The sequence below is a fragment of the Poeciliopsis prolifica genome, unplaced genomic scaffold, assembly GCF_027474105.1.
Source record: "Poeciliopsis prolifica strain line A6 unplaced genomic scaffold, Auburn_PproV2 SCAFFOLD036, whole genome shotgun sequence".
Taxonomy (NCBI): domain Eukaryota; kingdom Metazoa; phylum Chordata; class Actinopteri; order Cyprinodontiformes; family Poeciliidae; genus Poeciliopsis; species Poeciliopsis prolifica.
In genome coordinates, this window is record NW_026562411.1 from 6,174,288 (window position 1) to 6,191,165 (window position 16,878).

At 37.6% G+C, this 16,878-nt stretch overlaps 1 protein-coding gene across 1 annotated transcript in view; it reads left to right on the plus strand.

Annotated features, from left to right (window-relative positions):
• Positions 1-1,808: 1,808 nt before the first annotated feature.
• The window catches only part of fn1a (fibronectin 1a), a 45,128-nt gene continuing 30,058 nt past the window's right edge, over positions 1,809-16,878 (plus strand). The window contains exons 1-13 of the mRNA XM_055052791.1: positions 1,809-2,097; positions 2,889-3,014; positions 4,310-4,444; positions 4,721-4,849; positions 5,068-5,205; positions 6,173-6,331; positions 7,289-7,486; positions 7,637-7,819; positions 7,976-8,152; positions 11,757-11,912; positions 12,018-12,146; positions 12,643-12,786; positions 16,688-16,809. Coding sequence (XP_054908766.1) covers positions 1,974-2,097; positions 2,889-3,014; positions 4,310-4,444; positions 4,721-4,849; positions 5,068-5,205; positions 6,173-6,331; positions 7,289-7,486; positions 7,637-7,819; positions 7,976-8,152; positions 11,757-11,912; positions 12,018-12,146; positions 12,643-12,786; positions 16,688-16,809 — 1,920 coding nt within the window. The 5' untranslated portion in view covers positions 1,809-1,973. The remainder of the gene's footprint in view (positions 2,098-2,888; positions 3,015-4,309; positions 4,445-4,720; positions 4,850-5,067; positions 5,206-6,172; positions 6,332-7,288; positions 7,487-7,636; positions 7,820-7,975; positions 8,153-11,756; positions 11,913-12,017; positions 12,147-12,642; positions 12,787-16,687; positions 16,810-16,878) is intronic.

Consider the following 16,878-nt stretch of genomic DNA (forward strand, 5'->3'; position numbering starts at 1 on the left):
CCATTTCACTGCGGTAACAGTTGAGCTCATGACATTGCAGAGGAAATGAGAAGTATTTCATTTCTATCAGGGTTATTTCACAGTTTAAAAGGGTTTTAAACGTAAACTATATGTCAAATGTCAATGTGCGTCTTACTTCATTAGAAACAAAACAAAAAATAAATTAAACCTGAATTAATTTCACATCACTCATGGATCATTAAATTGATTTATTTAGGATTCTAATGGTCACAAAACATGAAATAACATTTAAGTCAAACAGGATTATGTTTAACATTGACTTTCGTGAGTAAGTGGGTTTTGTTGCTGTAACTGTATCATAAATTTCTGAACAGATCACGAATATAAATATTGATTGAATTGAAAGAGATGCACAAAGGATTACGAAAATTTTAGGTAAGTTGGTTTATCCCAGATACTTAATAGAGAAGATTTATAGTCATTTAATACATCAAATTGTAAAAGAATCTCGATGTAATCTGCTTGTTTCCTCATAGATTTTTTTATAACTTAATTCATGTGGTAAACTAGATATGAATGTATTTTAAATTGTTAAACTTATTTATTTGTAATTTCAAATCTACCTTTAATGGGTCTAATTGTATTAAAACACAGCAATGGGAGAGCCTGAAAAAGAAACAGTAAAACATAAACACTGAATCTTGGATTTCCAGATTACAAATACAGAACAGTTTAAATTACTGAAAAATCATTACAATAAAACACCTGGTCATGCAAAAACTTTCCAGGCATTGAAACGTTAGACGACTAGAGAGTTTCCAGGCAGTGACGCCATGTGACCTAATTTCGACAGACCGCTGCTCCTGCGTGTGTAAAACTGACGGCCAATGTGTGTGGAGAACTGCATCAATGTGTTACCGTGCAGCACAGACACCTACATACCACACTGCCCTTTTCTCATTGTGTAACATTAGAACCATAAACTGCAGTGTATTTTATTTGAATTTCATAGACTAACATTTAACTAGGAAGTGGATGAAAAATGATTTCTTACAAATGAATGTACTCTCTGTATTGCTATGACATCTGTATGCATTTTGAAAAATATGTTTCTTACATTTTTCACAATTATTGACTGATTCTTATTTTCAAAGTAACTTAAGCTCTGTTAAATGCACTGATAGTGTATGCAAATATCAGATTTCCACTTTTTCTACATATTCAAAAATGGATGTAGAGCTGGACTTTGACTGGACCCTTCTAATAAAAGAAAATGGTTTCCATTTAAGTTTTGATTCTATGTTTAGGTTGTACTTATAGGTTTGCTGGGAGGGGACCAAGTCTCTAATGTTCTTTAACAAACAAGCTTTCACTAAACTGTTTATTTCGAGGCATTGAGGTAAGCGAGCCTGAACACAACTTGCACCACTTTTGGAAAAAACGAAAAGTGTCCTTTCTCCTTCACAGTCATGCACCATATTGTTTTAGTCCGTCACATAAACAAGGCAAAACCCAGAAAAGTTGGGCTGTATGTTTTATATATTAGTTACACTAAGATTAAAGTTATTATTTTGAGAATATGGGATGCTTTCCATATTTTGGAAACCTCTAAAATTGACAATTTTCCGGATTACATTTGTAGCGTGGACATTGTATAGTACTTAGTTTTGCGTGCCAGATGCAAAAGGAGCACCCAGAAGGGAGTTGAGAAAGGGGTTTGTTAGAGAAGATTTTCTGCTTCTGTTACACGCTGCGTGGGTCGTCTCTCACGTCGTCGGACCTCCCTCCTCCGCCTGAAACTAAGCCATGCCCAGATAAATCACTCCCAGCACAGAGGGAACCTCCACTCAGGGGTCGCAGACAGACGGGGGAGGTTGAAGAGCTGCAGAAAGTGGAGAGGTGCTGGAAACCCCAAAGCGGCGGAGAAGTGATCACAGTCTGAAAATCTCACTGGGAGCACCTGTGGCCGTGCACGTCCTGCGGCACCCGAGTGGGCTTTGATTGCAAACAAAATGTCCGGTCACAGCACCATAGCCGGGGTGCTGGTCGCTCTGTGCATCGGGAGCGCGGTGCACTCCATGCCCCAGGGGACGCTCACCAACCCGCAGCTGTATCGCGCTGCCTCGGTCTCTCCAGGTAAAACAGTTTTATCTTCTCCTGTGTTTTCTAAATTGATATTCCTTTATTACTTTTGGGTACTTGTTGACTTTTTACAGTTATCAAAATATTTTTCTTTGAATTTATAAAATAGTTTCGCTGATCTGACAACGTTTATGTGTTGATGCGGTTGCGTTTAATGGCATCTGCCTAATGATGACATCCAGCACTAATTGCCTTCATCAGCCTCTGCTCGCTATGTCACCGGATTAACCTTTAGCTCATGTCCTACATCATCTTCGTTCATATGAAACCTGAAACCATCCAAGTTCACACAAAGTTAAAAGAAGACTTTGTAAAGTGGATTAAAGGGGGGAAACGATAATTGCTCTGGAAATAGGGAGCTCTGTACAAAGAATGTTCCTGGTGGGGGAGAAAAAGAGGATGACTATTCTTCTCCACCCTGTGCAAATGATTTATGACAGTTTAGAAGTTCCTTTGAAGCCTTGTTACCACTGCTGGATTATGTTCAGAAACATAAAGGGCAGAGTTTCACTCTGGTATCTGAATGTTTAATCTAGACATCAGTTATTCTGATACTATATATATATATATATATATATATATATATATATATATATATATATATATATATATATATATATATATATATATATATATATATATATAAAATGTATCATCAGAGATAGTGATCTGTGTGTGAAGCTGAGGGTAAAAAGAAAACAATTTCTCTCAGTTCTGCTCCTATGTCTTCACCAGTGTTTTGTATTATTTTCTTTGTCTCATCTGTTTCTCTCCTCTCTGCTCAGATGGCTGCATAGAGAACGGCCAGTCATATAACGTAAACGACCAGTGGGAGCGTCCTTATTTGAGTGGCACCCTGATCTGTACCTGTCAAGGAGTTGCTGGGATTAAGTGCAGAAGCAAGCCAGAAGGTTAGCTTGTATGCTATTACAATATCCGTATGTTTTTTTGTTTGTTTGGATTAATGTGGCATGCATTTGTGTTCTGCTGCTTCTTAGACTTAGACTTAGACTTTTTTTTTTTTTTTTTTTTTTGAAAAAAATTTTTTTTTTTTGATAGCCCTAAATAAAATGCACTGCAACCAATCTAATTCTGAACTTACTACCTTAATGGTTTAGCTGTGTATAACTTAATTATAGTTGGTGCAGAACTCCATTCTCAGGGCCACTTACAATTCTAGGGGAGTAAAATTAGTGTTTTGTGCCATTCTTTGTGCATCCATGTGGACAAAAACATTTCTGGAAATGCCCTCATGTGGGTGGGGCCTGAAAATGGGAACAATAAAACTAACAAGGCATGACTGCCCACCTATGCTGACAATTGTTGGTTTTGCACTCCACAAATCTGGCTCAAAAAGAAAGTGGCTGGAAGAAAGCCTCTGATGAAAGCAACAAGATCTATTTGCAGTTTGCAAACATTATAGGAAAGAAGATGCTTTCACCAAAAGAGAACTTTTTGGCCTACATCTAAAGTGTATACATTTGGTGGAAAGTTATTGTTGAGCATCACCCTTAGCACACCATCCCAGTGGTGAAACATGGTAGTGACAGCATCATGCTGTGGGGACCAGAGAAGCTGGTCAGAGTGTAGTTGAAAGAAAGATTGGTCGAGGTTGTAAAAGAAATGGCAGAGGTTAACCCTCCAGCAGGACAAATGTCATAAATATAGTTGTTACAACTCCTCCCCAAGACCACTGCAAAATTATTTAAGAAGCCACAAACTCACAGACAAGACCTCTTCAGATCAAGGCCCAGGGAAAAAGGGATTTGACATCACTGGCATGAAGCTCTTTATGGGGCGGCTGACAAGCTCCAACACATTACACCTGTGGCAACCAGGTAGAACTGAAACACAAAGAGAGAGCTCTAATGAAGAGAGCCCCTAGAGGCCAGTGACCATAACAACAGTAAAACCTATTAATGTGTTAGAGTATTCCTAGATTTAAATAATTTGTTGAAAGACTTAAAAATAACTGACTGAAGATAAATAACATATTTGTCTAGTTTTAGGTGTCAAAAATTTAGAAAATCAAATACAATTTTCCTTTTTCTTTACAATTATGCACTTCTTGGTGTTTGTCTGTGATTTGAAGTCTTAGTAAAATCACTGGAAGTTTGTCATTTTCTGAAATGCATATGTTTGCACTATTTTTCTAACTAACTTTGAAACTATTTTGCTTTTTTTTTTTTTTTTTTACCTATGGCAGAGGAAAAGTGCTACGACAAACTCAGCCAGAAGTTCTACAGCGTGGGAGAAACCTTCGAAAGCCCAAAGGATGGCATGATCTGGGACTGCACGTGTATTGGATCGGGGAAGGGCAGAATCAGTTGCACCATTGCAAGTACGTGTTGTTATTTGTGGTTCAGCACACAACCTCTCTGGTTGGTGGGTAGTCTCTTTTCCTGCCGCCATGTGCCAGACTGACTGCAGTAAACTTCTAAAACTCTGTATTCCTTATAGCTGATTAAAAACGGCTTTCCTGCAGCTGCTTGCAGTTAGCTGAAGGGTTAGATAATGGTGCAAATGTTTGAGTTATTTAATTTCCTGTGCCTCTTCTTGACTACATTTACACAGACAGACAATCTTTAAATCTACTCTTTTCTCTCTGTCTAACCAGATCGCTGTCATGATGGCGGCGCCTCCTATAAGATCGGAGACACCTGGAGGAGACCCCATGAAGGAGGCTACATGCTGGAGTGTGTCTGTCTGGGTAACGGGAAGGGAGAATGGACCTGTAAACCTGTTGGTGAGTCATTAAGATAGCTAACTTATTATTCAGTGTACAAGACTAGGAAACTTTGAATCGGTTTGCTAGAATTCTCTGACTTTGGATTATTTATTTCTGCCAAAACGTTGAATACTATTCACATTATTAACATTATTTTAGGGCTGTTCTGAATGTTGATACTGAGACACTAACAAGTTGGGGGTAAAACAATCTTAAGATGATTTTTCTTTTTGCAGCTGAGCGTTGCATTGATCAGGCGGTTGGAACATCCTACGTTGTTGGGGAGACGTGGGAGAAGCAATACCAGGGATGGATGATAATCGACTGCACCTGTCTAGGAGAGGGAAATGGACTGATCACATGCACATCCAGAAGTAATTATTTATCTTACTTCCTCTGCGTTTTCTTTCCTGGCAGCGAACCTTAATTGTTGTAAATTAAGATTAAAGCAGTAAATGTACCATGCGGAAATGCATAGTACATGGGATTTACAAGAATCTTCAGTGTGGATGCATTTACTGAGTGAAAAACACTTTGTTAGGGATTTCCGGTGAGTTGTTTATGAAATAAATCAGTATGACAGAAATGTTCAAAAAGAGCAATTAGAATTAGCTTTTACAGGTCAGAGGATTTAAAAAATCTGTGATTGGAAATTGACCTTATGATTTCTAATTGGTGCATTCTTAGTTAAAACCTTGAAATTTAAATAGGTCTCTTGAGCAAATTTCAATTAAATTAATTTGAGCTCAATTCTAATTTACTGGTGCCTTTAGTGTTTTGCAGACACTAAAGACACCAGTAAATTTGGTGTCTTTAGAGTCTGTCAAACAAGAAATATGGGTCACTGAAAGTCCTTTAAAGAGAAAATAAAATCTTCTGAAGTTCAACTGTATTGAATCAAGAATGACGTTTATCTATTCTCTCTGGCTGGGGAAAGTCGAGCTTGTAATTATTGGATGTTCTCAACAGGCTTTGGAGGGAATGTTCTACAGCTGTCTCATCATTTTAAACAGTCACATTCATCCCCAATTATGTTGTCTGATGCAACAGTTGATGATAGATTTTATAGCTTATTAGCTTGTTATTACATGCAGGAATTTTGGGTGGTCATAAAGACTTTTTTATTGACTGGAGGTCATTAGTTCCTTCTTTTTGTGCACAAATGACCAGCAAAGCTTTAACATAATAACATGAAAACAACTGTTAGTTATGAAGAGTAGTACGTACTAATTACAAATAGTTTAACTTAGGATTTCACAGCATTTCTTACTGCCACACTTGCACCATATTTACTTTTGTGATTTTTATCACTTCCATACTAATTAAAGTTCTTTCTTCTAGATCGCTGTAATGATCAGGAAACTCGGACCTCATACCGTATTGGAGATAGATGGACTAAGATAGATTCTTACGGCCACCAGCTCCAGTGTGTCTGCAACGGGAACGGCCGTGGGGAGATGAAGTGCGAACGACATGCCTCACTTCACACCACTAGCCTGGGTGAGAACTGATCATGTCCATGTTTACTTTTTGTCCCTGTGCCCCCTCAACTCCACATGGAGAAGAATTTCTACCAAAGACAGATGTTATAAGGAGTGAGAAATGTGAGGTGCCAACTGTCCAAGTGACGAAGTGAGAATGACGTATCTTTGAATTTAAGATCATTACCTCATTAGATGAGAAGATTGTGTGGGGGATGTTGTGAGAAAAATACACATGGGGACGATGGGAAGAGGAATAGGCTGTCATTGAAGCGATTATGAAGAGTGATGTAGAAAAATGTGGTTGTTGTGATACAATGTCGGTAAAAACCAAAAGAATGAGCAGCAATTCATCACTTTTATCTGAGATAATTGTTCATTTTTTTCTTTGAATTCTTTTAGTATGCATATTCTTGACTTTCAAGTGTGGCCAAAAGACATCAAACAAGTTTTGAGCATTTTTTGCATCTTGGGGGTTAAGTAAAGAGTCCTCACCTTGATCTTCATTAGTGATTACAAAATACGGTTAATAATTTTCTTTTTTAATTCCATCCAGATGTATCAATTTGTTCTTGTTTTGGTTTGCTCACTTTTAGATGTTAACCAGTAAATTTAGTGTTACTATTTGCATATATTTCACTTCACTGTTAAATTCTGAGCAGAATTTATGCAAATTACTCCCCAAAGTCCAATCATTTTGTAAAGTTTACTGATCAAAATGTATGAAGTTCTTAATCATTTTAGAATTTTACTCAAACTGGCTAGCTTCTATGAAATGAAATGTTGCTCTGCCTTATAAATAACCATTGTAATGCAAAATTTACGTTTATAATTTTGAACTAAAATTAGTACTAACATTTTTTAAAACTTTTGTGTAAAACAGAAATATGCCACATATTCCATTATGCCACATTATGCAAAAAAACAAAGCTGATATTCCTTACATATCTAATTTGAGTTGCACATTGTGTTACAGGCACTGGCTCTCATGTGGTAACCAACATCCAGCCTGCAGTCTACCACCCTGTCCCCGTGCCGGAGGTTCTCTTGGAGGGATCCTGCAAGACTGACTCAGGACTGACGTACTTCAATGGACAGCGCTGGATCAAGAACCAGGGAAATAAAAAGATGATCTGCACCTGCATGGGAAATGGAGTTAGCTGCGATCAGTGGGGTAAGAGACGATCTTTTCCAGACTTTTATTGGTCAATTTTTTTTTCGTGCCACCCAGGAGAGGCATTCTGTGAACTTAAACACACCCAAAATAATATTCAAAAGACAAAAGTAGACTTTGAGTAACTTTACTTTTCTTGTCGGCATCCAGATGGACCAGCTCCAGTGTATGGTGGAAACTCTGGAGGTCTTTCCTGTGTGTTCCCGTTTGTCCACAAGGGGAAGACGTACCATTCCTGCACCTCTGAGGGCCGCAGTGATGGACAGCTGTGGTGTTCTACATCTTCTGACTTTGACAAAGACCAGAAATATTCTTTCTGTACAGAGAAGAATGGTGAGGAATTTTTATTAAAGGTGGAAATTATCAGTAGGAATGAATTCTTATCACATTGTTTGCATTCTGCATTCATACTCAAACTTTACAAGAATCAAATTTTTATAGAGAATAAATTCCAGGATTTCAAATGTCTGATTTCTTTTTCTTTATCAGTGGTCTTGATGACACGAGGTGGTAATTCCAACGGGGCTCTGTGTCAGTTTCCATTCCTCTACAATGGCCGAAATTACACTGACTGTACCTCAGATGGCCGGAGGGATGGCATGAAGTGGTGTGGCACAACAACAAACTACGATGCAGACCATCGGTTTGGGTTCTGTCCAATGACTGGTAAGTAATTCAAGCCGGATTGGCATTTTATTGGTTGGTTTTTTTGGGTTTTACTATCACTACAGAGTGCAAACCATTTCACCCATTCATCTTTTTATACTTTTGTGGCTGTGGCTACTTTGTACCCAACTTTTCGGAATGCAAAAGAAGTTGTCTGCCAAAATGCCCACACAGCCATTTTTGTCTGCCTCATGAATAGTTGTTGGGTTGATCTGGGCTCAAAATCTTGCTTTAGTACCAAATGGAAGTAGCAGACTACAATTCCTTCCAGATGGTAGCAAACTTGATTAACATTGCTAATTGTCCTGTCCCTCCCAGCCCCATGTGAATTTTATCAACAACCCAAGCTGAGTTGTCTTATCAGGGTGATGTTAGAGTGGAATCCTGGCTGGTGTTTAATCGTGTACATTATACTAACAACATTGCAGAATTTACACGTCTCCAGTGATCAGGTAAACCGGATCTCGGAGTGAAACGTTTTGCTAACATTCCTCGCCTGTTCAGCTCAACATAACTTCTAATAAGGAATGCAGTTGTGTTACATGGGCACATGGTTCATCGGAGGTGGGTGTCTGTTTTCCAAGTGAGGTGAAAGCTCTTGCTAAAGTCACATAGTGGACGCACATGACCATTACAACAGATTCAAGGTATCTTGGTGGTGCCGTTTAAGCGTGAAACTTTTCCCCAATTAACATCCAAAAATACAGCCAATTTCCAGACAACTTTAGGTCAGTGACCAACAGTAAAGTCCATATAGCAAAGATTAAATAGAAATTATTTAAACATAACCCAAAAAGGTTTAGTGAATATGTCTGGATTTTAAATCTCCACCATCCAGATGTAAAGTTCCTTCAGAAATTCTCACTGATGGGACCACCTCTGGGCTGACACCAACTTGTTAAAACTATCCTGTCAAGTTTTAACAACAGCTGGTGAGGGGTGTCTGTTTAAACACCTTGGCTATTGTCTGTGCTGCTTGTGTGAGGTAAACCCATTCCTCTGCTGAAAGGAGCAGACTGTCTTCTCATTGGAATTACCCACTTTTGAGCCATTGTCAAAACAAACAGAGATTTTGAGGTGTTAATGGATTGTTTAGCCTTAACAGGAGTTCATGCTTTCTCCTCAAGCTTCTTTAAAGGTGGTTTGGTAATCCTCTGTGATCTAACCAGAAAACTCTCTCCAGGTGTGATTTTAGCATCCAGGACTCAATCCCATAATGTAAATTCAGTCATTTACATTGTATGACTCTCTGTCCCATTCTAATCACTCAGAAGACGAACATTATTTGATCAAACCCTCCAGCTCATCTTATCTGCTTCTCAGGTTTCGCACTGGAATAGCAGTGTTGAATAGAAGGGGCTTTATCTTCCGAAGCCAGGAACTATGTCACCATCAGCATCAGGAGCCAGTATCAGATAGCAGATAACTAAGTCGTTTAAATTAACCTAAGTAGTTGCACATGCCTTAAAATGCATATGAGCTCAACGCTGTCTTCTGATTCTTCAGACAAGTTTTTGATTAAAAATGTTTTCATAGGGGTCACAGTTGTTTGCAATAAAAAAACTTTTGTGTATGGAAAACACAAAAGTTTTAGTGGATATGTCTGGATTTTAAATCTCCACTATCCAGATGTGACGTTCCTTTAGGATGTCAAATTTCAGACTGAAACAAGATTATTATTATGTTCTTTTGTCTGAAGTAGATGTGACATAAAGTATGATACTTTTTTTTTAAGGATATAATGACAATGACCTGACCATCAGCAGGTTTTTAATTGGTAATGATCAGATTCTCTTAATTTCTGTTAAATTGTTAGAATTTTAATCTCTAAATTATTTAATTTCAAAACATATCACACCATCGTTATTTATTAAATACAAATGAATACAAAATGAGAATTTTGTCTTTGGGTAAGGACAAATTAAATCTCTAGGGAATTATATTTAGCAGTGATTGAAGATGTTTTCTCTATGACTTCATCAGGTTATCTCATCATTGAGAAAGTCTTTTGGCTCTCTTTTCTTAGTACATTATGTCATTTCTTGCATAACCCAACTTCAGCCAAGCTTTAACTGTTGCACAGATGGCCACATTTGATTTTGCAGCATTTTGGTGTACAGGGGAGATCATGGTTGAAATACCATGTTTGGTTTTTACTACACATTTCTACCTTGGCCCCAATCTATCTACAATACATTGTTCTGAATCTTTTTATGTTCATTCAAATGCTTTTCAAACTTTGAACCTAAAGCATGCTGCCCTATTTGTTTTAGAAAAGAAATGGTAGCTCTTGCTGCTCTCTCCTTAGAACCAGATGCTTTTTTGGCAATATTTTTTTCTTGAAATTTAACAGGCTAACTGAGGCCTGCAGAGCCTGAGAAGGAACCTTTTTCCTTCTCTTTTTTTTTTTTTTTTGCAATTTCTCTGAGCATTACACAGTCTGCTGGGACAGACACAGTTATGTTTAGAGTTAAATAACTTTTTAATCTTTCAAAGAATAGAACTTTTCTTCTTGTGGTTCTGATTTTAATACATAAAACCCATCATTTGAAAGAGAGCTGTTTATACTTTTACAATGTTAACATATAAGAAATAAACCAATTAGCGCTTTTGACCATCCCTCAGTCTTAGGAGATGGGGTCACTTAGACCCCACCAGGTTTTCACCCTCTGTGCAGTCTGGTGAGGTCACACTAACCTCGTGTGCACATTTACAAGTTTTTTTTTTTTTTTGTGCTTTTTGTCTGACCTCCTGAGTGTCACGCTATTACCGACAGAGGTTTAATAGCATTGAGTTTGGGTTATTATTCATGTCAAATATAGTTAGTGAAAAGTTATGTCCTTAGTCACAACACACAGAACATTAAAATACCTTTTGTCTGCAGAAGCCGGAAGAAGTTGAAATGTTATAAAACTTGATCTATCTAATTTTCTAAAGCACTTTTTCTGTCTTCGGAGTCTGTTTTCTTTATTATTTCTATTTACTCATGAGAGGCTTCATTGCAGTTTGATGAGTCATCATATAGTGATGTTGATGACATTACTATCATATCAACATCTCTACAAATTGGTCTGGGCAGGGTAAGCTCATCAATATCCTTATTTGATTTCTGTCTGCTCTTTCCCCTGCAAAGAAATTAAACACATGATCAATTTGTAAGTTTAAACAATGAAAGCTTTGTTCTCCTCCAGTAATTCTTGTACATTATTCTTATGTTTTCCTTCTTTTATCTAGGACCCACAATAGAACTGAAATAAAGCCAGTGTGCCTCCAACTTCATTTTGATAACACATTTTTGGACTCGCACACGTAAGGGCAGGCCGCTGCTTGTTGTAGCCACACTTGGAAACTTTCTCTCTGACACTCACTCTATTAATTAACTGAACCCATGTGGTGAGCGCACACAGTCATTCACACATGAAAAGACAAGACAGCTGTTTCTAACTTTTGATCAAATTTTCCTTTCTGTGCCCAGGCATTTTTATGACTGTTGTATTTGCATCACTCTTTGTGATACTTATGGGGTGATATTTCCTGCGATATTTCCTGAAGATCTTTGAAAACGTGGACTGATTTTGTATTTTGTTCTACTTGTGTGTTTTAGCAAATGAAGAAGTGTGCACAACAAGCGAGGGGCTGATGTACCGCGTAGGTGACCAGTGGGACAAGAGACATGATGTCCTAGGTCACATGATGCGTTGTACCTGTGTCGGCAATGGAAGAGGGGAATGGAGCTGTGTCGCTTACTCCCAGCTTAAAGGTATGTGTCAGTTCAGCCTTCTGAATGGACATAGTTAAAAAAAAACACATTGAAAAGTGTTTGGTTGTTTGGCTCACGTTCATTTTCTGCTTATCTCTGCTGCAGAGCATTGTCTTGTGGATGGTGTGACCTATGAGGTTAACCAGACTTTCACCAAAGAGCATGAAGAAGGATACATGATGAACTGCACCTGCTTTGGACAGGGCCGCGGTCGCTGGAAGTGTGACGCAATTGGTGGGTTTAGTACTTTAATGTTTCAGGTTCTGCAACTTGCTACCTAAGAAATTAATGAACAAGTCAACATGATGGACATAAATGGTTTCAAAATAGTAACAAAGCAGTTCTCAATGACTAAACACTGAGAAAATGAGTAACATTGACAAGATAGTAAATGAGGAGCATCTGAAAGTTAAATCCAGCAATATGGAAAGTCCCTGTGATCCAGTGTATGCCAAGATTTCAATTGATAATATTTTTAGGAAATCTTTATTATTATTTTTTTCAGTCTGTGTAAATTAACAAATTTATACAGATTAAATCAGAAAATGAATAAATCAGAGTTGAGTGGAATAAAAATAAGTAAATAAATAAATCAGTGAATAAACTGAGGCAATGCAACTAAAAAAACCGAGTCAGTACCAAGTCCATTTCGATAGACTAGAATACAGTTTGTAGAAATAAAGGATATCAACATGACTTTGGTTGCTGATTGTTACTATTTTGCTCTTAGACCATTGCCAGGATCCAGAGACAAGAACTATCTATCAGGTTGGAGAGTCTTGGGACAAAGTTATCCAAGGCGTCATGTATAAATGCATTTGTTATGGCAACGGTGTTGCGGAGCATGGATGCGAGCCCCAGCTGTCATATCCCGGTAAGATACTTCCCTCAAAGCCTTATAATTATGCTTCACACACTTTATTGCACACGCTGTAGTTCTGTAATGTATTTCAGATGCTGTGTGGGGATGACATAAGTGAAGAAGAATGTGTGTCATGTTTGCATGGATTTTGTACTTGGTTAAACATTAGTAGTAAGGTGGTCAGATGGCAGTTACCTCTGTCGTGTAAAGCCTTCATGTTTACATGCTGAGATGCTTTCATTTGGTCTTGGTGTGATGTATGCAAACAATGGTAATGCATGGTAATTCACAGTCAACCTGCTGCTGCTGCTCTGTGTTTCTAAGAGATGAGGTTGCTAAGCTAAGTTGACGAACAGGTGTGAAGTGGGTTAGTTTGCTACATGTCATGCTACATTATGGGGCAGCTGTCACTCTCTTGTCAGCTACATTTGTGTAAACATACTTTGTTGTAGCTCTTTGCTCTCTCACATTTTGACCTTTTATTTTTTAATTGCAGTGGCACATCTGCAGGAAAGCAAGCTCTGATATGGAGTACATGAAAATGTAGAAAAACTTCAAATCGTCCATGCATACGCATGAAAACATGTCATAATAAGTGTTGCTGGATGATAAATTTTATTATAAATTATTGTGATAAATGTATCACATTGGTCTCAGAGTATTTTCAACTAGTATATTAATAATAAGATAATAATGCAAGTTCACCCTCTCAAAAATAGTTTTGCACACAAACTGTCTTCCAGTTCCACATTGTATGTTCCTCACTGGAACTGGAAGATATTTGAAGTATCAAAAAATAAAACAACCAAAAACAACAAAATAAAAATAAAAACCACACGGCACTGAAACCATTAAAAAAATGGATCATGATATTTCTGCTCTTAAAATTGCCCTTCAAAAAATGCTAGTCATCAAAATGGAAATGATCAAGCTCATTTAAATTTTCATGCATTTAATTTATTAATTACTTATTCGACTCATCTACGTCTCATTCATGAAATGGTTTAGGACAGATCCGACTATTTTACCCGAGTCACCTTTAGCATAATTCTTTTCCAGATTTGCAAACTGAGCTCTAGCACAGAAAAAATGTTTGTCTCAGCCACCTCGAATATGAAACCCTTGACTTTGATGTGAAGCAGACAGTTATAGGAGGGGGGTGTCATTTCCTCTTTTACAAGTACACTCCCCTACTTTGAGCTTTTGTTCCTGCCAGCATGTGGTTCAATGCTTGTGTTGTTGCCACAGCTGTACTAAAACGCCCCAGTCCATGACTCTGGATATAACCACACCACACGTGGTACCCTCAAATCTTCAATATCTACACATCTGTAACATTGAATCTCAAGTATCACAGTTCAATTTAGAGTGTCTTGATTTCTTACATTTCTAACACTTTTTTCAGTGTTTGGGTAGTTTTGTTCATGTTATCCTACATATTTACTCACAGTAAAAAAGAAGATGCATGAATTGTTTGGTTGTATAAATTTAGACTTTTAGATATACAAAATAGTTTCAAAGTCGTGAGTAAAATGGAAATACCACACACAGTCGTAAAAGTCGAAGAAGCAAATTCATATTTAAATTACTTAGTCCTAAGTGAAGAAATATTACATTTACTTGTTTGCTGAAACAAGTTGAAGGGAAATCCAAAATGTAGGCCACTTCTCTGTCACAAGTGGCCATAATAGCAACCATCTGCAAGTTTGCACTGTGTGTGTGCGTGTTGTTTTTTTTTGTGTGTGTGTGTGTGTGTGTGTGTGTGTACATGTTCTTGTGTGTATGGGAAAATACAGCATGTGCAAGATTTCCAGACCGTAAGTTAGTTGCTTTAGAAAGCAAAACACTATAAAAGGTCAAAGAGAAGCCAAAGATGTAGATTTTTTTTGTCACATTGCAAGTTTTCACAAGCCTCTAATTGGGCAGAAAGGTTGATACAATCTTCTTTAAAATGTTCTGCTGATTGTTATCTGTTCCTCTCTTCCTGCCCCTGGTGGTTTTAATCTTCAAACCATTTTTTTATTATCAGGATGACTTCTATTAATGCTTTCTTTTGCTGCCTCCTTATCATCGCACGCTGTGCATCTGCCTGAATATCAAGGGTGAATGTTTTGTCTACAGGAGGATGGTGAGGATGCAAGAATGTATCTTTGTGCACTACAAAGATGTGCACAAGCAACTCTGGGAAACTGTGCCTGAAATTTAGTATCTCAGCTGCAAGCAAGCATCTGTTTTAATGGCTGTCCTCCATGTGATTCTGCATAACCCTTACCCTGGCCAGTGGCTTTGTGGCTCTGTAATAGGCAGTAATTGGTCCCAGATTGTTTTTGAGGTTTGTGTATTTGATAGCAGCATCTGGTTAACCGAGCCACTTGCTCAAAAACTTTTATTACAGGTCTGCTGTTTGGAAAAATGGTTAGAAAACCCCAGTTCTTTATAGAAGCTACTAGATTGTATCTGCACAGCTTATGTCAGGAGTCTGTTGAACACATGACTTCTGCTTGTGTTAGAAACAACTTCATTCAAGTTATTTCTAATGGCTGCAGTTTTGAAATTGCTTAATTTTTTATATAAAATAGGAAACATGATATCATTGGATATCAAGTTAACCAAGTTGGTTCCTCATTCAACATAGTTGTTTTGAGAAGCAGACCACAAATCCTTCCAGAGTGCAATCAGGTGGAATAATGACCAACAATTAAAAGATTTTCCCACAGGCTCTCCTCATTGGAAAAGCTGTTAAATGTTGTTTAGATCTATTTGGCTTGAACTTAGAGTCTAAATTAGGCAATAAAGACACACTAATCAGTGATGTGGCTCTGTTCTTATCTCCAGTTCTACAGATTTATTTTCAAAACCTGAGACAAACAGGATTGAAAACTATGTGGCCATAAATTTGAAGTAGAGTTGATATGACATTGTGAGAGAATGGACTTTTACTATGTTTTTGTATCTGAAAACAGATTCAGAATCACACAGTTGACATGGTAGACTGTCTTTAGGATATTGTGCAATACTTAATGTGGTTAACATTAGCAATTGTTATCAGCAGTCTCTGGGTGTTGATCCTTAGCTTCAGCCTGAAACATAAGCTAGGAAGAACAAGATACAGCACATGTTGCATTTGTATGTCAGGCCTTCTTGTTATCTGATAAAGTCTGTATTTTAGAAGTAGAAAACCGAATGATTTTAATAATTTGTTTCTTACATTTTTCCTGCTTCAATGATATTGTCCAGATCACCCTTAGATGATCAGGATTTTAAATATCAAGAAGTTAAATTAAGGAATTATATTTATACAACTTTATTTTTGAACAGCCTGCCATGTCTTTCTGGGATATATTTTCAACAATTCTTTGCAGAGTTAACATGCCAGTTGGACATAGACAAACTGGAAACTTCCTTCCCCAAGAGCTGCTGAAATATTTATATGTTTTAGTTCTATAAATAATCATAGGAATAGTAGAATAATGGTTGATTGATGAGCTTCAGAAGGTATGAGTTAAATAGATTTGGTTCTTCTCATTTGATCTGTGTTTCCAAATTGATAAAGTAGAACAAGAGGGACAGAAGTTTCTTCTTCTCCAGGAATGGAAATCTGTGCTGGAATCTCACGGGAGCCTGCTACTTTTTTTCTGTTCAGGAAAACACAGCTGCACACTGGTTGACTCTTTGTTGACTGCAGTCTAGTAAAATGATTGGTGTTTGACACGTTCTCAGATTGTTAAACTGGAAATTAACTGATATCACTATACAGTAAATTTTTCCATTTTTAATGTCTTAACATGATTTAGCTGCATTACGTAAATGTACTGTTTTTTTACTTATGTGTCGCTGGTAATTCCTTTTGATTTGTATTTTAACAACCAGAGCAGTTCTGTTTACACCGCTCTGTGCACTCTTCCTACCCCAGGTGGCCATCGTCCTGTTCAGGTAATCATTGCAGAGTCTGGAGGCCAACAAAATTCCCATCCTGTCCAGTGGAACACCCCATCATCAGCACACGTAACCCAGTACGTTCTGAAATGGAGAGTGGTGAGTTTCGTCCATTTGAGCAAAGGAAATCACAAAAATAAACTTTCTTAATCTAATGGGCTTGATTAC